Here is a 27590-nt window from a genome sequence, read left to right as displayed (position 1 = left end):
CAGTACAACAAGTTATACCAACCATTAGAGAGAAGAATATGAGAATTGTCACAATGTTTGTTTGCCATCATATATTTTCAAAGCGGTTATCAGCTATTTTGGCTCACCCCACTTTCTTACAAAATAGTGTTGTGATTGAGCCTCATAGTTCTCCTTCATTGTGATCTATAGCAATAGCCAGCAGTCAAAGGAATGCATGAGACCAAAACAAAACACACCTGGACTAGCAAAAGCCCCTCAACAGCTCTTCATAATGTAAGGCACTGCTTTAACGTCAGATTTTCCTTGCACAGAGCAAAATAATGTAAAACAAACAGGCAATAATAAGGGCATACAAGTAGAAAATGATTACGAAATATTCTTCGAAGTTTTTCTTTAACAGTATTGATCAGGTTTCAAGAGCTTAACCCCATCATATAGACTAATCAATTCATTTTAGTACAGGTTTAACAATGCATCCAGTGTATAAACCAAGCCATTGAAATACATAGTAGCAAACGTATTATACATAGTATTTGGGTAAGTGATATAATTGTGTTTAGACATTTAAAATATATAACTTTAGACTGATATCTCTGTAGTAATACATGAAGACTGGCTGCTTACCAGGGATTGGATATAGTTTGACTGGACAAAATGCAGGGAGTCTTCATATAATCATTGTTTTTCAATTTGGAATATCTGTCAAGAAGCTATTCCTTTTCATTGAAATGCTAGAATAGATTGGTTATTAAGCCCAGATTGGTTACATTATTATTAGTACAAGATATATATTTTTAAACTGGTGGAAATCAGTTACTGCGGAAGCCATCTTGGGCGTGCTACCTGGTCAAGATATATGACCTCACATTTTTGCGGAGGCGTTAATGGCTGCAGGGGTGGACTGGGAGAAAAATTCAGCCCTGGCATTTTCTCTCCAGACCAGCCCACTACATTATTAGCACTAGGGGTGGGACGAGACGAACGGGAAGAACCCTGTATATCCGAATAATAGTACAGTTTTTTGTTTTTCAAGTTTGTGTTTCTTGTGCTGCTGACAAGAAAGGTGTGAAACCCGAACAGGAAGTTAACGGACATCCTGTTGTTGCTGCATCTCCACCCGCCATATCTACTGCAAAACCCTTGTTAAATATCACACATGATCCAACGCTAAATCCTCTCTTGCAGTTATTAGTCTGTGACTGTGAAAATCGTAACCCAGCATTAGTTAAAACCAGACTCAGACAATAATAACAAATTCTCCTGACAAATAATCTAAATAGAAACATATTACAGACAGTAACAGCATTAGAGCTGAAATCAATTTGTTTTAACGGTGACTCAGTCATTATGAAACCATAAATAGAGAATTGAATTTTTTTCTCATATACTTCTCATACACGTGTATGTGCACATCTACTGTATGTATACATGTGCACAGACATGTATATGAGAATGCATATCTATTCAGACCTGTAATTCGGCCTACCTGCATAACTATTAATTTAACTTAAATGATATGCAAATGTTTGAAATTAAAATCAATGTGAAAATCTTCAACCAGGAAATAATCATAATCAAACCTTTTGTTTCAATCTGAGGCAAAACAAGTTGCATAATAAACTCACACAGTCAAGAGAAGCTCTCTCTCTCTCTCTCTCTCTCTCTCTCTCTCTCTCTCTCTCTCTCTCTCTCTCTCTCTCTCTCATCATAGAATAACTTTTAGCAGGTGAGGAAAACCTGTTTGACAGGAGATGATGGTAGCAGAGAATATAAAGAGACATTTATGAATAACCAATTGTCATTTTATCACACATATAGTATGTTTCTTCACATAAACCTTTAAACATACACATATTGCATTCCTCTCGAAATAGTCATCACCTCAGTAAACAATAAATGAATTGAAAGATTAAAATAAATTCAATGGCAAATATTGCAAATTAAACTAATTATTTCCAATAGGTTTACTTGTATTTTGTGCTAAAATTCAAAGTGTCACATCTGTATTTACAATACAGCTTGATTCTGCATCTCTATTTACAGCTCATTAGTCCATGTCAATGTTTACTCTTGCTATGGCAACAAGAGACTGCTAACGTTAGCAGCTGTTAGCTAGCTAAGCCAAATCATCTGAACAATAATAACCCATAATATCACAATTCGGCCTATTTAAACAAAATCAACCACACCTACTCACAGTGGTGTGCCCAGAGTTGAAGTCACAGCCCTTCAACTCTGGGCTAATATGTTGTCACATTTATGCAGTTAATTAGGTGTAAAAACGTTTTCTACTTTGTTTTGGACATGTCTCAAAATGTAGCCTAGCTAGCCCCAGGCTAACGTTACTTAGCATATATGCCTCCACTCGCTCGTCTCCTGGCGCAGCAGCACCTGCTGGGGTGTGGACCCCGGCACCAAATAGGTCTGTCAATTTTGAACATTTAACATTTAACCCGGGCGTTTTCAGCTCCGTACCGGCTCCCGCGACTCTGGCCCATGCCATGAGGTCCCGCCCACCCTGGTATGTGTTGTGATTGACAGCACTGTCAGGGCTCTCTGAGCCTGTCAGCCCATGATTGATTGACAATGACAAACATAGACCAATAATATGCGTCGATGCTGGCAACACACTGCTAGCTCTCTGTAGCCCATTGGCCGGCCCAATTGGAGGGAATTTAGAGAGAGAGGAAAAAAGAAAACATAGCGGACCGGACCGGCCCACATTGGGTCAACGGCCCACCGGGACGATGCCCGGTATGCCAGATGGCCAGTCCACCCCTGAATGGCTGTAGGGCGGGTGTAGACGTGCACATTGGAGTTCTGGAAGAACAAGACCAAGAAACAAAATGTCATGGACAAAAGAAAAAAATATATAGATTTATGCAGTATATATACACTCACCGGCCACTTTATTAGGTACACCTGTCCAACTGCTCGTTAACGCAAATTTCTAATCAGCCAATCACATGGCAGCAACTCAATGCACTTAGGCATGTAGACTTGTGCCGTGTTCCAATACCCGTACTTCCATGAGTACACTTAAAGTGAGTACTATCCGTACTCACTTGAGTACGTTAATTTTTCAGATGCAAGTGCTGTTCCAAATCGAGTACTCCGTGGTGCACTAACCGGAAATTACGATCATGACTGCCGCCGCGGCTCCTCCCCCGCAATAAACATCCCGCTTTGAACGGTGAACTCTTTATGCCTAGCAGCTATAAAAAGCTATAAAAACTTTAAAACTACAAAATGACTCTATTAATGCGGGCTATGTGGAAAATGCCCCGACTATGGCTCAGCCTGCCTCCGCCTCTTTCGCTACGTAGCTAAGAAGGCGGCCGTTGAGTACGGAAAGTGTCCTTCGATCCACACTTCACGATTAACCTGTTTTGAGTACGACATCCGGGTCCTTGAAGTATACTTCTTTTCGCCGGATCTGAATTGGAACGTACTACGTACTCAAAATTTGGCTAGTAAGTGCGGATAGTACGGGTATTGGGACACGGCACAGGTCAAGACGATCTGCTGCGGTTCAAACCGAGCATCAGAATGGGGAAGAAAGGTGATTTAAGTGACTTTGAACGTGGCATGGTTGTTGTTGCCAGACGGGCTGGTCTGAGTATTTCAGAAACTGCTGATCTGTGATTTTCACGCACAACCATCTCTAGGGTTTACAGAGAATGGTCTGAAAAAGAGAAAATATCCAGTGAGCGGAAGTTCTGTGGGCGCAAATGCCTTGTTGATGCCAGAGGTCAGAGGAGAATGGCCAGACTGGTTCGAGCTGATAGAAAGGCAACAGTAACTCAAATAACCACTCGTTACAACCAAGGTATGCAGAAGAGCATCTCTGAACGCACAACACGTCGAACTTTGAGGCGGATGGGCTACAGCAGCAGAAGACCACACCGGGTGCCACTCCTGTCAGCTAAGAACAGGAAACTGAGGCTACAATTCGCACAGGCTCACCAAAATTGGACAATAGAAGATTGGAAAAAGGTTGCCTGGTCTGATGAGTCTCGATTTCTGCTGCGACATTCGGATGGTAGGGTCAGAATTTGGCGTAAACAACTTGAAAGCATGGATCCATCCTGCCTTGTATCAACGGTTCAGGCTGGTGGTGGTGGTGCAATGGTGTGGGGGATATTTTCTTGGCACACTTTCGGCCCCTTGCTACCAATTGAGCATCGTGTCAACGCCACAGCCTACCTGAGTATTGTTGCTGACCATGTCCATCCCTTTATGACCACAGTGTACCCATCTTCTGATGGCTACTTCCAGCAGGATAAGGCGCTATGTCATAAAGCGCGAATCATCTCAGACTGGTTTCTCGAACATGATAATGAGTTCACTGTACTCAAATGGCCTCCACAGTCAGCAGATCTCAATCCAATAGAGCACCTTTGGGATGTGGTGGAACGGGAGATTCGCATCATGGATGTGCAGCAGACAAATCTGCAGCAACTGCGTGATACTATCATGTCAATATGGACCAAACTCTCTGAGGAATGTTTCCAGTACCTTGTTGAATCATTGCCACGAAGGATTAAGGCAGTTCTGAAGGCAAAAGGGGGTCCAACCCAGTACTAGCAAGGTGTACCTAATAAAGTGGCCGGTGAGTGTATATAAAAATGAATTAATAAAAATACTGCCTACCTTCTGAGCCTCGGCATTGTGCTTGGTGAGCAGGCTCTGGACCTGCTTTCCGTAGTCGGGATGGATAGCCATCAGGTGCTGTACCTGTTCAGAGGAAGATGGGACCCAACTCACTAGTGTTCTTGATCAATTGTTCCATGTGGGTAGGCATGGCACTAAAATATTTTTAAACTACCTCAATGGACTGATGGAGATGAACCCCATTGATTGATCGTTTTAGCATTGCAAGAAATGGGACTGCAAGGTGAGCCTTAGGGTTGAAATCTGTCCTGAAACAGGAAGGTGAAGTGGGACTAAAGTATGTGTGGCCCCACCATGCGTTCCTGGATGAAGACCTGGGCTCCCTTGAGGGCTCCGGCCAGGTTCTGACAAAGTCTCCGTCGCTCCTCCTCACTCAGAACCTCGCTGTAGAAGGTCCCCGCCTGCCACACCCAAGCACACAGCACTTAGGTACCTCACGCACACACAGGTATCGCACAACCACGCACACACAGGTATCGCACAACCACACACACGATGAATATCACACACACACACACACAGGGTGTATCACACACACAGGGTGTATCACACACACACACACACACACACACACACACACACACACACACACACACACACACACACACACGCCTGCGTGTAATTGTCATCGTTGGCGCTGTTGTAGCGTGTTACGTCTGGGGACACCTTGAACTTTGACTCCAGGAAGCAAGGCTGGCAGTCAGGGGCACTGAAGCTGTTGGGGAAGTAGTTTGGAGCTCCGCCTTGAAAACACATCGGTCAGATTAAAAAGGGCACTCCAAATATTTGTTGTGTGTTCAATCTACAGTTTTTAAAGAATTTTGGGCAACGCTCCGACATCATCTGTATATCATCCCAACCAGCGTGCAAAAAGCTATGATGCATCATGTATGGCACTTTCTCTCGTATTCAACCCTCTAGAGGGCACTTTTTTCAAACATGGAGGCGCTGTAAGGCCATTAAGACGGCACTCATTGAGGCACATTATCAAATGTTCCAAATGTTGTTCTAGAGGGCTCATCATTATAATTTATTGTATGAAGGGGCACCCAATAATTTTTTTCACATGTAAAGGGCAGCCAATAAGGCACTTTCTCTCGTATACGCCACTCTTGAGGGCACTCAAGAGTGGTGTATACTTTTTCCGACCCCCGTGCAGAGTCCGCCACTGTCTCTGAACACCCCTTTCAAAAAGCTCAAAAAGGTTCTGTCCACACAGCTGAATTCACCGCGAAACGCACCTCGCTTACGGTGAACTCTTAAATCTGGATAGAGATGCGGCAATATGTCACAGCCACATTGAAAATAAATTGAAGTCTGGCTCTCAGAGGAGAAAGGTGAAGAAAGACAGGGAGAAAGGACTAAATGAAGGAGTCAGGTTCTGACTAATTTATTTTCCAAGAATGGTGAGCACAAACATTTAAACACACAAGATGAAACCCCATTCTCAACTACCTCCGTTATCGGCCCCAGAATTTTGTGCTACGCCCCTGACTATAACCAGGTTTTCCTGAAAGGATTATAGCCACAAACAATGTGAACCACTTTGTTAGTGAGTATAGTATACTTGTATGGCTATACGTATGCACACGTTAAGCATAGATTATTATAATCATGCATATTGGTTAATAATCACTTATAGGAGCGAATGCATGAGTTTTTGTTGATACTTTACATTTTAACAATGGATTTATTAAGGTACTGTGAGGCAGAAATAACTCAGTTAGAATCAAACAGGTAACTGGAAATTGTATTATAAGAATAAAGTATTTAGTGTATAAAAAAAATGAATGGGACACCTGTCGTTTTTGTTCACGAATGTTCACTCTGTCTCGTCCCTGTCTGTTCCAATCTCTGCTACTGTAGTCTCTTCTCCTCTGTCTGTCCCTTCCCTGATGTGGGTGGAAACCTATCTTTTGGAGAGCAACACTCTGTGTCTTTTGCTCAGGAAAGACGCCTGATGGTTCCTCTGATGTATTTCCATTCAGAATGCGTCTTTGTTAAAGGATAACTTCTGTATTTTCACATCATTTTCGGTCTGAGGCTCTAATGTGGACACATTGTCATGATGTTACTTTCATGTAAGCGTAGTCCCTGCTGGCAGCTTGTCATTGTAATACTGCATGTCCACAGGTGAAATAACTAATTTGCATATAATAACTCATAAAGACCTTTGCGGTGGCATTGCTAGACCTGCCCTAGCCCCTGCATGGGGCCCTGCCACGACCGCCGTCGAACCAGCCTCCATCTCCTTCTCGGTCTCATTCTCTGCCTCAGCTGAGGCTGTTAGGCCTATGTACAAGACCATTGCATTGGACCACAAATAGCGCATGAATTATTTAAAACCACGTTACATTGTAAAACATTTATTTTAGCTGAAGCTTTTATGCAAAGTGTAGTAACATTCAGTACATTCAGCCAAAGACCCTCATTCAAATTAAGTGCCTTAACATTACAAGAGCTAGAAAAAGTATGAGGCTATTTTTGGCATATCTTGCCCCCATCCATTTCTTAATGATAATATAGGCCTACATTAAATTAAAACCGTAACCATAATGGTCTTCCGTTGCATCTGGACTGCTGTCTGTCACCAAGTGCCTTGGTGGACAAGGGTTCTTTTATAGACATTATGCATCATTAACTTGGAGTTCTCGCCGGGGCGGCTGCTAAAACTATTTTCAAATCAATTAAATTCTGAAGGGTGGCGTAAAATAATGACGGATATTCATTTTGCTGGGCTGATGGTTACAAAGCGCATTACGGGTTAATTAAATCAATACAGCTTCATTATTATTTTTGGTACAGGGGCAATTATCTGGTTTCTTGGCCCTAGTAGTTACAGTAATAACGATACCTATTGACAGTTATAATTATCAGAACAATTACAAGACTCAAGATAGTCACAAGAAGAATGATCAGCGCGGCCACGTTGAAGCCCAGAGCCCACTTGCTATATCCCCTGGCTCTCTGCAGGTCTCCGATCACCTTCATGTCTCTTGCCTGCGACAAAGAGAAAATAAAAAAAAGATGAACGAGTGAATGCTTTGTTCAAATAGAGGTCTACGGCCATGTCGTCGAAAATGTGATGTGAATTTACAGCCATTTGATTTTTCAATAAAGTTGCTGCATGTAAGATTCCAGTGTTGCAAAGAAAAGAGCAGAAAATCACAAGATTCTGAAAAGAATCAACCCCTAAAAACACCCTACATGCTCCCTTCCTATGTCCACAATTGAGAAAGTGTTTGAGATTGACAGGCAAGACGTATTTCCTGAATAGTTGGAAGTGCACTGGGGTCAAATGTAAATGACGGAGCCAGGCGCGTAACCAGAACAGACTTTGTCACTGAGCATTTCGATCGCAAACATTTTAAACATAATATTTCTAACCAATTGCACTCAAAGTATAGCGCTTCAATCGTATCTACCGCATCTTTAAAGCGTAACAAAGCAAAGGCCTACCTTGAATGAGAAGATCAGCGCCAACAGTCCGAGGCAAAAGGGGTTTCCGTGGAAGAAGCTGCAGATGGACCATACCACATAGTCTCTGGGATGCTCCACAGGGTTGACGATGGTCACAACAGTGTCTGGGTCCCTGGACCAACACAGAACAATGGAAGTGTCTTATATTGGAAAGTAATCTCTATTGTATTCTTGATGAATTGAAAGATGAATAAAGAATTCACAGCCCACAAATAGGATTTTCACAAAACATCTGCAGACTTTTACATTTTAATTTAATAAGTATACGTTTTTGACCACATTTTTGACAGGGATAACTGCAATCAACAATTGATTGTTGTAAAAAAGAGAACCCATATATGACATTTTTATATAGAAAAACATTTTTAATACAATGATATACCTGTTAAATTGCAGTTCCTGATATTCTGATGGTGATGCTGACCGAACCTCCTTCATCTCCATCTTATGAAGTAAAGTAGGGCGGTGCAAGAAGCAGTGTGCTTTTATCATGTCCGTTTGGAGGAGAAAAAAACCTACTCATGACCACGTCACCAGTGGCGGAGCGTCAGAGTTTCACTATTTAAAAAAATACATGCCTTAGGTAAGGCCAGGGTAAGGCCACAACTTCCGCTGCATGACAACTCAAACTTCATCTTTCAGCCCGACCACATTTACTGTTAAGGTTTAATCTCTTTCTTTCCTACTCATCCCTTCACGATTGAGTGGGTCATAAAGGCATTTGCAAGGTAAACCCATTACTACTGAATCGCAATATATTTTTTCAAATCGTTTTTGCCTATCAAATCGATTTTTTGAGGCATACAAATGACATGTGACCATACCTACCATCAACTCAACACATGGAGGACCGCTCCTTCTCAAAATATATGGTGTAATCTGCCCTTGACTGTCTACATATCCGTGTAGTGGTATGTTTTCGGCCACATGACCATAGGGTTTCTGGGTCGAATCCGTCCTCGACCAACCATGTTCTGCATCACGACATGAAAGAAAATAATCATTAATATCATGTATTCATTAGGCTATAGCTGTCATACTGTAGGACACTATCATTGTTGCTTGCAACTATATTTATAATCTTATTCCAGATTAAAAGTTATACAAATTGGTTCGCTTGTAGAACTTGTAGAATGATGAAGGGAAACAGAGGATGGGATAGAATAACACATGGTGGCGCCATAATCGGCAATTGAAGTTCAACATTTCCAGAGTCAGCCATTACTACAAAGGTTAGAGCGACTGTACTGTCTGATACTATAACCAGGTTTTTCTGAAAGGATTATAGCAACAAACATTGTGAACCACTTTGTTAGTGAGTATAGTATACTTGTACCTATACATATGCACACTTTAAGCATACATTAGCATAATCATGCACATTGGTTGATAATCACTTATAGAGAACGCATGCGTTTTTGTTTATACTTTATTGTTTTACAATACGCTGAGTGCAGAATCCAGATTTGATTACATCTTTAATGGTAAAAAAGTGTTAATAGTTACATTTAAAATATATATATATTACGGTACTGTGAAGCAGAAGTAATTCAATTAGAATTAATCTTGTAACTGAAAATTGTAACATAAGAATTAAGTATTTTGTGTATAAAAAAAATGAATGGGACACCTGTCGTTTTTGGGGTCGGGGTCCTGAAGGGGCCTTTCCTTCCAAATGTTCACTCTGTCTCGTCCTTGCTCCTGTCTGTTCCAATCTCTGCTTCTGTAGCCTCCTCTCCTCTGTCTGTCCCTTCCCTGCCGTGGGTGGAAACCTATCTTTCGGAGAGCAACACTCTGTGTCTTTTGCTCAGGAAAGACGCCTGATGGTTCCTCTGATGTATTTCCATTCAGAATGCGTCTTTGTTAAAGGATAACTTCTGTATTGTCACATCATTTTCGGTCTGAGGCTCTAATGCGGACACATTGTCATGATGTTACTTTCATGTAAGCGTAGTCACTGCTTGCAGCTTGTCATTGTAATGCTGCATGTCCACAGTTGAAATAACTAATTTGCATATAATAACTCATAAAGACCTTTGCAGTGGCATTGCTAGACCTGTCCTAGGCCCTGCATGGGGCCCTGCCACGACCGCCGTCGAACCAGCCTCCATCTCCCTCTCAGTCTCATTCTCTGACTCAGCTGAAGCCGTTATGTAAAATACCATTACATTGGATCACAAATAGCGCACGTATTATTTAAAACCATGTTACATTGTCAAACATTTATTTTAGCTGAAGCTTTTATGCAAAGTGTAGTAACATTCAGTACATTCAGTCCAAGACCCAGACTCATTCAAATTAAGTGCCTTAATGTTGCAAGATCTAGAAAAAGTATGAGGCTATTTTTGGCATTTCTTGCCCCGATTCAATTTCTAATTATAATAAAGGCCTAAATTAAATTAAAACCGTAACGATAATGGTCTTCCGCTGCATCTGGACCACTGTCATCAAGTGCATTGGTGGTCTACCCATGGGTTATTTTAAGGACTATGCATCATTAACTTGGAGAGCTCGCTTGGGCGGCTGCTGAAACTATTTTCGAATCCACTTATTTCTGAAAGGTGGCTTAAAATAACGACTAATATTTATTTTGTTGTGCTGATGGTTACAAAGTGCATTACTGGGTAATTTAATTAAATTCAGCTTCATTATTGTTTTTGGCATAGGGGCAATTAACTTCTTGACATTGGTAGAGTCATGTTCCTAGCCACTCCCATAAGGATATCCATTGCGGTTGTTGTGCTCAAAGCGATTCTTCTCAAGGATAATAATAAGACAAAGGACAATCAAAACAATAATGATCAGCGCGGCCACGTTGAGGCCCAGAGCCCACTTGCTGTATCCCCTGGCTCTCTGCAGGTCTCCAGTCACCTTCATGTCCCTTGCCTGCGACAAAGAGATAAGAAAAGAAAGATGAACGAGTGAATGTTATGTTCAAATAGAGGTCTACGGCCATGTCGTCGAAAATGTGATGTGTAGGGCCAATTTGATTTTTCAATAAAGTTGCTGTAGCCTATGTAAGATTCCAGTGTTGCAAAGAAAAGAGCAGAAAAGCGCAAGATTCTGAAAATAATCAACCCCTAAAAAAAACCTACATGCTCCCGCTATGTCCACAATGGAGAAAGTGTTTGAGATTGACAGGCACGACGTATTTCCCGAATGGTTGGAAGTGCACTGGGAGCTGCCTCAAATCTAAATGACAGACCCAGGCGCGTAACCAGAACAGACTTTGTCCCTGAGCATTTCGCTCGCAAAACATTTTAAACATATTTCTAACCAATTGCACTCAAAGTATAGCGCTTCAATCGTATCTACCGCATCTTTAAAACGTAACAATAAAGGCCTACCTTGATTGAGAAGATCAGCGCCGCCAGTCCGAGGCAAAAGGGGTTTCCGTAGAAGAAGCTGAAGATGGACCATACCACATAGTCTCTGGGATGCTCCACAGGGTTGACGATGGTCACAACAGTGTCTGGGTCCCTGGACCAACACAGAACAATGGAAGTGTCTTATATTGGAAAGTAATCTCTATTTTATTCTTGATGAATTGAAAGATGAATAAAGAATTCACAGCCCACAAATAGGATTTTCACAAAACATCTGTATAGACTTTTACATTTTAATTTAATAAGTATACGTTTTTGACCACATTTTTACTGGGATAACTACAATCCACAACAGATGGTTGTAAAAAATTAAAAAAATGTATAAACAATTACACATATATATAAATAAATACATTCAATAAGATGATATACCTGTTATATTGCATTTCTTGTAGTTGCGGGGCTGATGGACGTGCTGACAGTATCTCCTCTTTATGAAGTAAAGTAGGCCAGCGCAAGAAGCAGTGTGCTTTTATCATGTCCGTTTGGAGAAGAAAAACACCCACCCATGTCCACGTCACGCATCATAAAACCCAAAAGAATTAAGTGCAATAGATTGCTCATTCCTGGCTTTCAAACTGTTCTTGTTGTGGTTTTGCACCAATATTTAATTTTCCTACATTTTATAAAATAAACAGAAAAAAAGCATATCCATTATTGAAGCATAGAAGTATGAAATGTTAGGTTTAATGTTAGTAATGGATTCAGTAATCATGAAATAATTTGTCATTTTGGTTTGATGCGTTTATTTGATTAGGCCTAAGGTAAATAACATTGACTAAGAGTTTTACAGTACTAAAAGTTATCGCGACTGGCAGTACAATTGATTCCCCTTGTTGGGGGTGTAAATTGTGTGACGCGCAACTTGCAGTTTACTGATAGGCTTACAAGGCATTTATAAGTCCTGGTTGGTCTAATCGCCTCTCACACTCAAGCCAGCTCCACCTCCGTCATTAAGTCAGGTACACCCGAGGGGATCCCGGTTTTGCAAGTGGGAGAGCAAACGGAGCACTGGCACCAGGTTGTGATGTAGCCTCTTCCAGACTGGAGATTATTTCAAAAGGCGTTTTTGACTGTCTTCGATAGTCTGATAGTATTATAATATCATTTATAATACCATTTATTCGTTCAACTAGTTATGGTTAACACCAGATACTCAACACCAAAGCAGATGCACCACTTTGCCCCTCCCTGTTATAAAATAACGCGCATCGCAACAACTTTAGCCAATGCAGGCTCCTATTGCTTTAAGTGTGTTTAAAGTGTGTGCGTGTGTGTTGTCATTGATTGTCTTGGCTTGCTTGCATCCATGAAATATTGTAACGTCAAGTAGAAACACTTCCTTCAACAACTTGCTCCACACACACACACACACACACACACACACACACACACACACACACACACACACACACACACACACACACACACACACACACACACACACACACACACACACACACACACACACACACACACACACACACACACACACACACACACACACACGACTCTCTCCGACCACATGTCACAAGATCGGTCATACTGCAGGCTCTCATTTGCAAATGCACTGATTGTGTGCCCGTCTCCGATATGCTATATACCTGGCATTTATTCAGTTCATGTTCATGTTATGTAATGTTATGGCCTAGCTGGCTACTGCATATAGAGAACAATCTGGGGATGAGGACATCCCCGAATATTGTCGGGTATTTCGCACACTGCCATCTCAATATATAGCCTAACATATACAAATATATCACTGTACTAGACACAAATGTATTTTCGACTAGCTAATGGTGGTCATTACATTGTAGTGAAACTAGTAAAGACAACACAGCTTTATGTTACAGCGAAACATCGAGTCACTGCAGCTCTGATTGGTTAGACAGCCTTCAAACTTAGTGGTCAAGCAAAGAAGAGGGAGGGGCTCGTTCTGCATACCTAATAGCCGGAGTGAATAACTAATAGCCGGAGTGAATGACTAATAGCCGGAGTGAATGACTAATAGCCGCGGCTATTAGTCATTCAAAACCGTACGTAATCCGTACGGAATCCGTACGGAAACCGTACGGCTTCTTGGCTTTACATAAGAAAGATGCGTACAGACTGAAGAATCCCTACTTCAAAACTAAGGCAGACCAACTGAATTTTGCGAGTGAACAAAGGGACACAGAACAGGAATTCCGGCTTATGAAACAACACGCTTCAATGACAGGCCTGAATAGAACACTTGTCTCAACTCAAAAACTCGAGGAACACTTCACTACGCACTTTGACCGTAAATGCGAGCTGCAACCCGAACTAGAACAACCGGAGTGCTACCCCCACATAGTGCCACCAGATGACACGCCCACGATTGATGACTCGATACCAGAACGTGGAGAAGTAGAGAACAGTGTAAAGAAATTGAAGAATGGCAAATGTCAAGGGACAGATAACATCTATGCAGAACAACTGAAATACTCGCAGTCAACAGGACTGATAAACTACATCGTGCTACTCATCGGTTTGACATGGTCATGCAATCAGGTACCAGTAAAGTGGCTAACAGCAAGCATTACTTGTTTATACAAGAAGGGCCAGAAGTCATTGGCAGAGAACTATAGAGGGCCAAGTATAATAGCTACAATATCGAAAGTCCTGTCTGGGATAGTTGTCGAAAGGATACGGGAAGTATATGAACACACATCCTCCTGCAGTCACAGTTGGGCTTTAGAGACAACAGATCGACCACTGACGCCATATATGTACTACGTCATCTACTCGAGGATGCAAGGAGATCAAAGAGGCCACTGTTTATAGCATTTGTGGACCTGAAGGCTGCCTATGATTGGATTCCTAGGGATGCCTTATTTAAATGTCTAGAGATCCGACTGAAATCCCCTCGTTTGGTGTCTATACTACGCGCACTCTATACCGGTACGAAAGCATACGTGAAAGGAAGTAAGCACATTTTTGATACATTGGTAGGATGTAGACAGGGAGCACTGGAATCGCCAATCCTTTTCAACATTTAAATGGATTTCGTAGTACGAGTTGCCCGTCATGAAGTACTGAGGGAACGACCAGACTCGGGTATTAAGGTTGCATATTCCATCCCATATGAAGTATCGCCACGGGAGTATCGCTCGAGAGCTCCATCTCGCGGGACTACCCAGGTTTTTGCCAACTCTGTAGTAGAACTGAAGACCATCCTAGAAACCTATGACCGGACTTTCACACGTTTTGGCTTGAAGATGTCGTACAGAAAAACCGAGACTATGGCCTTCAATGTCGATGACGCAATAAAGAACCATGAAAGTCTGATAAATATTGGAAATACCAAAATCAAGAATGTGGGAACTTTCAAGTACCTTGGGTACACGCTTAGCAATGACGAAGCAAAAACATCTTGCGTCCTTCATGCAAGGATTGGGGCTGCCTTCCAGAAGTGGAACGAACTTAAACATGTTCTCACAGACCGACGGATACGATTATCAACGCGAGTTAGGTTCCTGACGACGTGCGTGCGGTCTCGCCTCCTGTACAGTATCCAGGCTTGGGCACTTACGGAGGCAGAGCTTGATACCAGTGAGGTTATATGGACTGGGTTCCTGAGGAGAATGGTGAAAAAACGTGTTTTTTTTTATCAGGTCTGACAATGGTACTGAGTTCACAGGGCAGGGTTACCAAGCCCTACTGCGTAGAAATAGAATCAGACATGAAACATCACCATACTCACCACACCAGAATGGCACCGCAGAGCGTAACTGGAGAACCCTTTTTGACATGGCTATATGTATGCTCTTGGAGAGCCAGTTAGCCAAGGAGCTATGGCCGTATGCGGTCCAGACAGCAGCAGTGGTGAGGAATAGATGTTTTAACAACCGCACCAGAGAGACACCTTACTTTATGCTGAGAGGAAGGAGACCTAATGTCTCCAGGATGCAGAAGTTTGGTACTGTGTGTTACGCCTATAGGCAGGACCGGAAGAAGCTAGAGTCAAGGTCTGACAAAGGCATCTTTGTTGGTTATGATAAGAACAGTCCAGCCTATATGGTCTACTACCCTGACAGCAGGAAGGTGATGAAGCACAGACTGGTGAGGTTCATGTCCTGTGTTGAGGGACCGCAGACTGATGGCATGTCAGACGATGACAGTGGTGTGCAGTCTAGCACAACCAGACCTGACCCCGACAAACACGAGCAGAACGACATCCCAGAGGCTAGGCCAGGTCCAAGCCAGATAGGCCTACAGACAGGTGAGGTCAAGCCAGAATCCCAGTCTCCACGGAGATACCCTGCTAGAGAGAGGAGGCCAGACTTCTATGGGATAGATAGTGATCAGGTTCAGATCAACATTGATTATTGCTACAGGATGGTTTGTAATGTACCTCAGACGTTCAGAGATGCTGTGACTTTATCCAACTCAAGAGAGTGGGTAGATGCAATGGATGAGGAGATGAAGGCACTGAGGGATAACAAAACATTTACTCTGACCACCTTACCTGTGGGCAAGAAAGCAGTGGGGGGAAGATGGGGGTATACTGTCAAAACCAATGTTGATGGATCTGACAAGTACAAGGCCCGCTATGTAGCCAAGGGATACAGTCAACAGATGGGTGTAGACTATGGAGAAACGTTTTCCCCTACTGCTGACCTAACTAGTGTGAGAGTTTTGATGCAGAAAGCTGCCCAAGAGGATCTGATCCTACATCAGATGGATGTTAAAACTGCCTACCTACATGCACCAATTGATTGTGAGATTTACATGGAACAGCCAGAGGGTTATGATGTAAAATCACAGACAAATGAGAAGTTGGTGTGTAGACTAGAGAAGTCACTATATGGGCTTAAACAATCAGGTCGAAACTGGAACCAAATGTTGCATGACTATGTGAAAACATGTTTGTACAGAACCCAGCCGATTACTGTGTTTATGTTAGAGAAACCGAACATGACAAGGTGATCATACTGATCTGGGTTGATGACCTGGTTATTGCAGCCAGTGATGAGAGAGCTTTAAAAGCAGTTAAAGAGATGCTTACTGTTAAGTTCCAGATGAAAGATTTGGGCAGACTGAAGAATGTTCTTGGTATCACTTTTAACCAGTGTAATGGATGTGTGAACATGTCACAGCAGAGTTATGTTGACAAGCTACTTGACAGGTTCGATATGCAGGATTGTAAACCCAGGTCGACACCTTGTGAACTAAAACTGTATTACACTGATGATGATGATAAGCTAGATGACCCCAGAAAGTACAGAGAGGCAGTGGGTAGCCTTATTTACCTAACCTCATGCACCAGACCTGATCTGAGTTTTGCAGAAGAGCAGTGGACAACTGTTAAACATGTACTGAAATATTTGAAGGGCACAAATGACAAAATGTTGTGTTACAAAAAATGTGATGGGCTAAGGTTGTTTGCTTACAGTGATGCAGATTGGGCAGGTGATGCAACTGACCGACCCAGTACAACTGGTTATTGTGTTAGTCTGAGTGAAAATGGTCCTCTGATTTCCTGGAAGACTAAGAAGCAGCCAACTGTAGCACTGTCAACTTGTGAGGCAGAGTATATGGCGTTGGCCGCCACCACACAAGAGTGTCTTTACTTATCTCAACTGCTTGAACATCTTGATGACTGTCTGTATAATGTCCCTAAGATTTTTGAAGATAAACAAGGTACAATTGCATTAGCCAAGAATCCAGTAAGCAGACAGCGATGTAAGCATATTGATATCAAATACCATTTTGTGAGATCAACTGTTAATGACCAGAGCAGTATGTTTGGAGTATTGCCCAACAAACCAGATGATAGCTGGGCCCCGTTTCCCGAAAGCGTCGTTAGCCTAAGTGGATCGTGAAGTGCGTCGAAAGGGCATCGTAGAGTTTTCACCGCGTTTCCCGAAAGCATCGTTGGTCACGAACGTCTTGAAAACGCTCGTAGCTAACGAGTACTCCAGGGGTGCTCGTAGGTACTCGTAGGACGCTAAGAGCATCGTCAGCTATAGCCTCAGTGGCGTCACCATCGGACATTCCGTATATTGGATGCGTTTTATTAAAACGCATTGCGCCTTTATGTTCTTAGTTTGGTAATTAATAAAGATTATTAATTAATTTATTAATAAAGATGTTAAAATGGCCAAAATAAAACGGGACAGTCCAGAAAATGTTTGCGCAGGCAGGGCACTCAAAATGTGTGAGAGAAAGTGGGGGGATTTGTGCAGACTTACATAGGCTACTCATAAAACGTAGCATAAAATAATGTAAAAAAAAAATTAAATTCAACAAATTAAAAAAAATAACGAAATTAAAGAAATTAAAAGAAATACAATTTTTTATAAAAAACAAGCAAAGAAGCAGGCAAAAGGCTGGGATATTGTGGGGATTGGTCAAGTTGACGGGAATGTTTAGTGACATGAGGGAGGGTGAAGGGGGTTAAAAAAAAGTCTCAATCACTATTCGACGCGCATGAAAACCAGCCGCGTAGTTATGAGGGAGGCCGTCCTCACACCGATCTTCCTCATCGTCATCGTCCTCAACGTCCTCCGGTTCAAGCAATGCCACCCCAGCCTTAGCTGCAATGTTGTGCAACATAGCCGTCACACATATCACGGCGCATGACTTGGCCGGCGAAAACTGACTTGTGAAGGCATCTAAAGCGCAACTTCCACCTCCCGATCGTGCGCTCAACGATGCACCGGGCCAGACGGTGGGCTTCGTTGTATTCCTCATCATGGACGTCTCCCGGGTTATTCACAGGTGTGAAGAGGAATTATTTCAGGGGGGAAAATGCCGTGAAACGCACAGTGCATTCAGGATTAGGACTGATATATGTCGGTTTAAGCCTAATCAATTGTGTTTTAATGTCTTTAGCATTCATATAATTGCAGTCTATTTTTTTTGTAGGCTACTCTGCTGTTGTCCTTGATGGGGATATATTTTAACCCTTTTTAACACAATTTTCCTGCGACATTCCTGCGTCTCCCCCTCCTACGGAGCCCATTTCAGCACCGTGTCAGTAGACAGTTACAATCCTACGACGTCGTGAGTGCAGCGGATGCGCGTTCACGTTAAGAGGAGTTTCGGGAAACGCTCCAAAGAAATTGACGATGGATCGCAAGATCCATCGGGAGAATGATCGTACGAGCGAAGGTCCATCGTTATCGGGAAACGGGGCCCTGACCTGATGACAAAACCAGCTACTAAAGCAAAGCTACTGACTTTTTCCATGTTCCTATTTGGAGTATAGCCAGTTAAGTTCAGTTGGTTTCCATGTTTGTTTGTTTTTGTTTTGTTGTATGATTTATGCTTGTCAATAATGTGTAATCAAGTGGGGGTGTTAATTGATGAATTGCCAACTGATTGTGCTCCCAATTCTTGATGATTCATTTCAGGTGTGTGTGTCATGTGACTGCCTATATAAGCTGATGCACCTGCACAAAATAAATTGAGTGTGTGTTTTCTCAGAACTTAAATGCAGTTGTGTTATTTGTCCTCCCAAGTTGATAGAACATTTCGTAGGTATATCTAGCAGTCAAGCTCTGTTTAAAACAAACAGGCAATAATAAGGGCATACAAGTAGAAAATGATTACAAAATATTCTTCAATGTTTTCTTTGACAGTATTGATCAGGTTTCAAGAGCTTAACCCCATCATATAGACTAATCAATTCATTTTAGTACAGGTTTAACAATGCATCAAGTGTATAAACCAAGCCATTGAAATACATAGTAGCAAATGTATTATACATAGTATTTGGGTAAGACATTTAAAATATATAACTTTAGACTGATATCTCTGTAGTAATACATGAAGACTGGCTGCTTACCAGGGATTGGATATAGTTTGACTGGACAAAATGCAGAAAGTCTTCATATAATCATTGTTTTTCGATTTGGAATATCTGTTAAGAAGCTATTCCTTTTCATTGAAATGCTAGAATAGAATTGTTATTAAGCCCAGATTGGTTACATTATTAGTAGAACAAGATATATTTTTTTAAACTGGTGGAAATCAGTTACTGCGGAAGCCGTCTTGGGCGTGCTACCTGGTCAAGATATATGACCTCACATTTTTGCGGAGGCGTTAATGGCTGTAGGGCGGGTGTAGACGTGCACATTGGAGTTCTGGAAGGACAAGACCAAGAAACAAAATGTCGTGGAGAAAAGAAAAAAAATATATAGATATGTTATATATATATAAATAAAAAAAAAGAATTAATAAAAATACTGCCTACCTTCTGAGCCTCGGCATTGTGCTTGGTGAGCAGGCTCTGGACCTGCTTTCCGTAGTCGGGATGGATAGCCATCAGGTGCTGTACCTGTTCAGGGGAAGATGGGACCCAACTCACTAGTGTTCTTGATCAATTGTTCCATGTGGGTAGGCATGGCACTAAAATATTTGTTAAACTACCTCAATGGCCTGATGGAGATGCACCCCATTGATTGATCGTTTTAGCATTGCAAGAAATGGGACTGCAAGGTGAACCTTAGGGTTGAAATCTGTCCTGAAACAGGAAGGTGAAGTGAGACTAAAGTATGTGTGGCCCCACCATGCGTTCCTGGATGAAGACCTGGGCTCCCTTGAGGGCTCCGGCCAGGTTCTGACAAAGTCTCTGTCGCTCCTCCTCACTCAGAACCTCGCTGTAGAAGGTCCCTGCCTGCCACACCCAAGCACACAGCACTTAGGTACCTCACGCACACACAGGTATCGCACAACCACACACACGATGAATATCACACACACACACCTGCGTGTAATTGTCATCGTTGCAGCTTTCGTAGCGCGTTACGTCTGGGGACACCTTGAACTTTGACTCCAGGAAGCAAGGCTGGCAGTCAGGGGCACTGAAGCTGTTGGGGAAGTAGTTTGGAGCTCCGCCTTGAAAACACATCGGTCCGATTAAAAAGGGCACTCCAAATATTTGTTATGTGTTCAATCTACAGTTTTTAAACAATTTGGGGCAACCCTCCATTATCATCTGTAAATAGATGCTGTTTATTCTCCGTGCCACCAATGACACGTTTACATCACTTTGCCATGTCTTCATTGAGGGTTTTGACTGCAAGCTGTTTTTGGCAACAAACAAAAAAACACAAGACCACTGTGGATGTAGGGCACTGCTTGCTACACCAAATTAACGAGGCAACAGGGTTCATTAGGCCAACCATGTAGCAAAGAGATGCAAAACATGTCACTGGTGGCATCTTGTCACACAACTCTTTCCCATTACCCCAAAGGGAGTCTCAATATATTAAATCGTTGGAGGGCCCCTTTAAGAAAGTATAATAGCCCTGTGAGCCAAATGGAGCCCTTTAAATATCCAATGGGCATTCGGGTACAGGTCTACTGTGTAGTAGACCTGCTCAACAATTAAGCATTTATTAAACACAAGTATTCATCATTTCATTTTCATTGGCCCCTTCACCAGCGACGCTAAAATAGACAAGGCATAATAATAATAATAATAATAATAATAATAATAATAATAATAATACGCAGTCCCACCCTGGTTATCGGACATGCACATGGGGCCGTCCCTTTGGTAGTTGGACACGCGGGTCTTGTAGGGACAGTTGACGGGGATCTGAAGGTAGTTGGCCCCCAGGCGGTGCCGGTGGGTGTCCGGGTACGAGAACAGGCGGCCCTAGGGACACAGGCCGGGGGACAGGTCATGTCACGCGTTGGCACAATAAATGACCATTTCTACTCAGTCATCTCCCAGATGCCTTTTAGCCGGACCCCCCTGTGGAACACAGGTCACGGCTGGACACTAAGGTGGGACACTTGGAGGTTAGGCTGTGGACATTGGGGATTGAACCCAGTGGCTTTCGGCGGGGAGTCGAACCCCCCCCCCCCTGCCAACGTTGTGCGTGACTTATGCGTGTGTGAGACATCCAGTTGGTTTACCTGCAGCATCTTGTCCGGGCTGGGCTCCACCCCTGGGGGCATGTTGCTGGGGTCAAAGGCCAGCTGCTCCACCTCGGCAAAGTAGTTGGTGGGGTTCCTGTTCAGCACCAGTTTGCCCACCGGGATCAGTGGGTATTCTTTATGGGACCACACCTGTAGGAGGCAGACAGAATGGGAAGTGACCTCCTCCTCCTCTTCAACAACAAAGGGGTTCCCCAACCCTTTTATTTTTTTGAAATGGACACACACACACACACGTTGGGAAACCCTACTTTAACGTCGTCCTTGATGACGGATGATGTTTGGTGACGATCAGTTAAAAACATTCCTGAATATAGAAACAACCTTTTACCTTGGTCAGATCGAAGGGGTTGAACCTGAACTTCACGGCCTGCTCAAAGGTCATGACCTGGGAGAAGAAGCTCCAGGAAGGGAAGTTTCCGTTGGCGATGGCGTTGAAGAGGTCTCCGATGGCGTAGTCGGGGTTGGAGGCGGCCAGCCGGTCGGCCTCTTCCACGGTCAAGTTCTTGATACCCTGGTCCGTCTGGATGGACAGTGAGGAGACTTTAGACACGCAGCCCATCCTGTTGCACATACAGTTAACCATACCACCGTTATCGTTTTCTGCCAAAATGTTTTTTTTATTTAAAAGAAATTGCAGACCTCATTTTAAATGTGTACTTTTTATAGCCATCCTCTACTTCTGGTTTGACACCCACCTGGGATGAATAAAGTTAATTTTAAGATCTTTCTCTTTTATTAATTCAGTGATTGCTTTGATATCCTGACCACATCTTTCCCCTAAAGCCCCTGTGGTTCAAAATGCAAAAGCTAGACCGAAAACTAAAAGGTGACTACATATTGAAACACCCACAGAAAAGGATTCGCAAGCCTCTTGCGAAACCTTCTCTGTGCGAGTTTCAAGATGTTTCAAGAAATGACAATACGCTTAGCGTATCGTCATTTCAAATGTCTTTCCAGCTAAAAAATTGAATCAATATTAAATGCAGTAAGTCAATTGGTGAGGCCAGCGTGTGGCAGGTTGGTCTTGAGTAAGCTTGGGCGGCAGGGTATTTTGAAATACAGACGGTATGATTCAACACGGTTCAAAATACAGACGTTGCTCTATCCATTCAACGTTTTTCCAACATCTTATGAATTCATTTTTATTAAAGTAGGAGGATGAATAATTAAGGAGTCCAAAGAAAGTAATTTGCATGTTTTGGAGACTGAAATAGGATCATTCTAAAGTCTGGCATGGGTAGGTGGGGATCTTCCCCCTTTTTTACAATGAAAAGTGAAATTTATAGCAGCATAGCTCTCCTGTGGTGGTCTCTACAAATAATCCAACAACTCAATAGCAAATTATTTAGTTTGAAGATGGTGGATATTCAACAGATATTCACGCTGTGAAATAGGCTACAGCGATGTGATGCGGGGAACAAAATATGTGGTCACCGGTACGAGTCACATGTTTCTATCAGAGTAAAGCGGGTCAGGCATCAGCATTCCTCTTTACAAAGCCATCATTTGGTTAATGCTTCTAGACAATAGCAAAATTACAAAGTACCCGGCAGCCCTAAACAAAAGCCTGAACAACAGCTCATCTTTTACTGACTCAGTCAGACTCAAAACGGCTGGATGAACTGGAGAAAGGTAAATCTCAATTAGGCTACTTAACTCGAGGGAAAGTGGAAAATTGGTGTAATTCCCCAAATGGTGACGTATCCCTTTAATTCTACCCCAACATAAAGTGGACAAACTATTTAAAGGAGCTAGGTGGAATTCTGTCTTGTCTTGTATGCTGCCACATAATAATACAATAAGCATTTCAACTCATAGCACTGTTGTGAACACACATTTTTATGTACCGTCCATAATGTCGTTTTTCTTTATGATTTGCTCCTTGTAGCACGTGGCCCTTTTGAAGTGATAAGAAGATACAAGAAGGTCCTGAAAGCATACAATCGGGGCTTGAAATTGTCGACTTCCTGTGCATACGCAGGGGTGAACGAACTCAGTCAGGTCCACGGCAAGCATTGCAGAGCTGGCAACAGCGTCACCTGCCGAGTACACAAAGCTCCTCGATAAAACAAAACAGGCAAAGCTGAAAGATGTAGCAAATGTATGCGAGAACGTGATGCTGAGGTTCAGACAAAAATAGATGACTTAAAAAGTCAATGCAAATTAATCCCGTATGCAAAGAGAGCATAATTATTATTTTTTTACCCCAGTTTGCGTTGTTTTTTTCAAGTGTGGTTAAGAAATATTGCCTGTCTCTCACTCTGTCTTTCTCTTTCTCATGCTCTCTCCCTCCCTCTCTTTTTCTCACACTCTTTGTCACACTGTCTCTCGCTCTCTCCCTCCCTCACTTTCTTGTGCTCTGTCTCACTGTCTTTCTCTCTTTTTCTCACGCTCTGGTTGAACCCCTCTCTCTTTCTCTGTTCATTTGATATACCATTTTATACATTCTGTTGGCATTCTAGTTTGATCATCTTTTTTGATCAGTTTAATGATCAGTGTTCCAGTAGACCATCTGGTTAACCATCAGTGGTCAGTGTTCCAGGAGACCATCAGGTTAACCATCAGTGGTCAGTGTTCCAGTAGAAAACAAAAGCTATTGGAGAGTTCTTTGAGAGTTCTTTGTAAGAGAGTTATAAATAAAGTATTTTCATCCCCCTTCCCAACAGTGTGTGCTGAGATCATTCATTTCCAGTGTGAGTTAAAATGTTTGCTATCGTTAATAAATGTTAGAATAAATATTGGTAAATAATTAATAATTACTGTTCCAACTTTATTATAAGGGTCCCCCATACTAATAGTTATATATTAGTAATATATTAATTAAGCTTAACCAACTTTATTATAAGGGTCCCCTATACTGATAGTTATATATTACTAATATATTAATGAAGCTTAACCAACTTTATTATAAGGGTCCCCTATACTGATAGTTATATGTTACTAATATATTAATTAAGCTTAACCAACTTTATTATAAGGGTCCCCCATACTGATAGTTATATATTACTAATATATTAATTAAGCTTAACCAACTTCATTGTAAGAGTCCTATGAGGAATGGTTCATATTGGGATAGGCAGAAGCACAATTAGTTAAATAATAATATGTCATTAACTTTTATATTAACATATAGTTTGTAAATAAACATTTTACATTTAAATAATGTAAGAAATAACTGTTAATTAGTGCCAAAAATACATTTAGTTAACTATTAATAAATATTAATGCAATATTAGTTCATAGATTGTTTTCTTATAAACATTAACATACAGATTGTATGCAAACAACTAATATTTAATAATGATGAAAAAACTATTAACTTGTGCCAAATAGATATTTTAGGTTAGGTAATGACTAGTTTGCTATTTATTATGGCACCTTATTATAAAGTGTTACCCAGTAAGTTGTATAAAAACACATTTTTATGCAACAGAAAATCTCACGAATAATTTAAATAATTATTGCCACTTTCAGCATTTGTAAATAGAACAAAGAAAAGTAGCCTACTAAAATAAAGTAAAATAAATGTTTTATCTAATCAGGTCGTTCACAAAAAAAAAATAGATATTTGCCAATAAGACCGTTCACAAAAAAAAAAAAAATCCCAATCAAATCGTTTCCAAAAATATATATATTTCATCATATCGGTTTTTTGAGGCATATGACATGTGACCCTATCGACCAATAACTCGACACATGGAAGACTGCTCCTTCTCAAAGTATATGGTCTAATCTTGTCTTGTCTGTCTACATGGCTACATGTCTACACGTCGGTGTAGTGGTATGGTGTCGGCCACATGACCATGGGGTTGCTGGTTCGAATCCGTCCTCGACCAACCATGTTCTGAATCATGGCATGAAGGCAAATAATGATTGCTATCATGAATTCATTAGGCTATAGCCGTCATACTGTAGGACACTATCATTGTTGCTTGCAACTATATTTATTATCTTACTCCATGAAAGTTATAAAAATTGGTAGGCTTGTAGAACTTTCAAAATGATTAAGGGGAATCAAAGGATGGGATAGGATAACACATAGGTGGCGCCATAATTGGCACTTGAAGTTCAACATTGCCACAGGCCGCCATTACTACAAAGGTTAGAGCGACTGTATTGTCTGATACTATAACCAGACAAACAGCGCATGTATTATTTAAAACCATGTTAAATGTAACATGGTTTTAAATAATACATGCGCTATTTGAACACTTATTTTAGCTGAAGCTATTATGAAAAGTGTGGTAACATTCAGTACATTCAGCCAAAGACTGACTGTACAAGACCCCCACTCAAATTCAAGTGCCTTAATGTTGCAAGAGCTAGAAAAAGTATTAGGCGATTTTTTGCATATCTTGCCCCGATCCATTTCTTAATTATAATATAGGCCTACATTAAATTGAATCCGCTGCATCCGCTCCATCTTCCGCTGCATCTGGACTACTGTCATCAAGTGCTTTGGTGGTCTACCCATGGGTTATTTTAAGGACATCATGCATCATTAACTTGGAGAGCTCGCTTGGGCGGCTGCTGAAACTATTTTCGAATCCACTTATTTCTGAAAGGTAGCTTAATATAACGACTAATATTAATTTTGCTGTGCTGATGGTTACAAAGCGCATTACTGGGTTATTTAATTAAATTCAGCTTCATTATTGTTTTTTGCATAGGGGCAATTAACTGGTTTCTTGACATTGGTAGGGTCATGTTCCTAGCCACGCCAATAAGAATTTATACTGTAGTTGTTGTGCTCAAGGTGAACGTTCAAAAACCCGAACGGCTGTAACGCTTGAATAAATAATAAGACAAAGGGCAGTCAAAAGAAGACTGATGAGCGCGGCCACGTTGAGGACCAGAGCCCACTTGCTGTATCCCCTGGCTCTCTGCAGGTCTCCCATCACCTTCATGTCCCTTGCCTGCGACAAAGAGAAAAGACAGAAAGATAGATGAACGAGCGAATGCTACGTTCAAATAGAGGTCTACGGCCATGTCGTCGGACATGTGATGTGAATTTACAGACATTTGATTTTTCATTAAAGCTGCTGTAGGTAAGATTCCAGTGTTGCCAAGAAAAGAGCAGAAAAGCGCAAGATTTAAAAATAATAATCAACCCCTCAAAACGCCCTGTATGCTCCCTTCCTATGTTGCTCCACCATTGAGAAAGTGTTTGAGGTTGACAGGCATGACATATTTCTTGAATGGTTTGAAATGCTCTGGGAGCGTCCTCAAAACCAAATGATATAGCAAGGCGCGTAGTCAGACAGAACAGACTTTGTCACTGAGCCTTTCGCTCGTAAACATTAACCTTTAAAACATAACATTTCTAACGTATTGCAATCAAAGTATATTTCTTAAATCGTATCTACCGCACCTTTAAAGCGTAACAAAGCAAAGGCCTACCTTGATTGAGAAGATCAGCGCCGCCATTCCGAGGCAAAAGGGGTTTGCGTGGAAGAAGCTGCAGATGGACCATACCACATAGTCTCTGGGATGCTCCACAGGGTTGACGATGGTCACAACAGTGTCTGGGTCCCTGGACCAACACAGAACAATGGAAGTGTCTTATATTGGAAAGTAATCTCTATTGTATTCTTGATGAATTGAAAGATGAATAAAGAATTCACAGCCCACAAATAGGATTTCCACAAAACATAGACGTTTACATCAACATTAGATGGTTGGAAAAAAAACAAAACATATATATATAAATACATTAAAAACGATGATATACCTGTTATATTGTATTTCTTGTAGTTGCGGGGCTGATGGCCGTGCTGTCAGTATCTCCTCTTTATGAAGTAAAGTAGGCCAGCGCAAGAAGCAGTGTGCTTTTATCATGTCCTTTTGAAGAAAAACACCCACCCATATCCACGTCACGCATCATAAAACCCAAAAGAATTAAGTGCAATAGATTGGTCATTCCTGGCTTTCAAACTGTTCTTGTTGTGGTTTTGCACCAATATTTATTTCCCTACATTTTATAAAATAAACAGAAAAAAAGCATATCCATTATTGAAGCATAGAAGTATGAAATTTTAGGTTTAATGTTAGTAATGGATTCAGTAATCATGAAATAATGTCATTTTGGTTTGATAAGTTTGATTACCGTAAATAACATCGACTAAAAGTTATCGCGACCTTGGCTGTACA

General features: G+C 41.6%; 2 protein-coding genes across 3 annotated transcripts; both read right to left on the bottom strand.

The window, feature by feature from the left end:
• Nucleotides 1–1701: 1701 nt before the first annotated feature.
• Nucleotides 1702–27573, bottom strand: LOC115550755 (catalase-like). Its single transcript, XM_030366041.1, has 11 exons — nucleotides 27547–27573; nucleotides 27172–27281; nucleotides 26841–26973; nucleotides 21769–21960; nucleotides 21417–21569; nucleotides 21015–21153; nucleotides 20257–20387; nucleotides 4950–5057; nucleotides 4636–4719; nucleotides 2716–2802; nucleotides 1702–1719 (listed from the first exon to the last, which is right to left on the bottom strand). The coding sequence occupies exons 1-11, from the start codon at nucleotides 27556–27558 to the stop codon at nucleotides 1702–1704; spliced, it is 1167 nt and encodes a 388-aa protein (XP_030221901.1). The 5' UTR covers nucleotides 27559–27573.
• Nucleotides 6019–12091, bottom strand: LOC115550595 (dispanin subfamily A member 2b). 2 transcript variants are annotated; one of them, XM_030365766.1, is made up of 3 exons: nucleotides 11895–12091; nucleotides 11484–11616; nucleotides 6019–7656 (listed from the first exon to the last, which is right to left on the bottom strand). In XM_030365766.1, exons 1-3 carry the CDS (start codon nucleotides 11999–12001, stop codon nucleotides 7486–7488), a joined length of 411 nt encoding a protein of 136 aa, XP_030221626.1. In that variant the 5' UTR covers nucleotides 12002–12091; the 3' UTR covers nucleotides 6019–7485. The 2 variants fall into 2 exon arrangements, with proteins under 2 accessions (XP_030221626.1, XP_030221625.1); XM_030365765.1 differs by lacking the exon at nucleotides 6019–7656 and adding an exon at nucleotides 10344–11022.
• Nucleotides 27574–27590: the final 17 nt, after the last annotated feature.

The sequence above is a fragment of the Gadus morhua genome, chromosome 9 (genome assembly GCF_902167405.1).
Source record: "Gadus morhua chromosome 9, gadMor3.0, whole genome shotgun sequence".
Taxonomy (NCBI): Eukaryota; Metazoa; Chordata; class Actinopteri; order Gadiformes; family Gadidae; genus Gadus; species Gadus morhua.
Note: the sequence above shows the minus strand (reverse complement) of the source record. Positions and strands in the feature narration are given on the sequence as shown.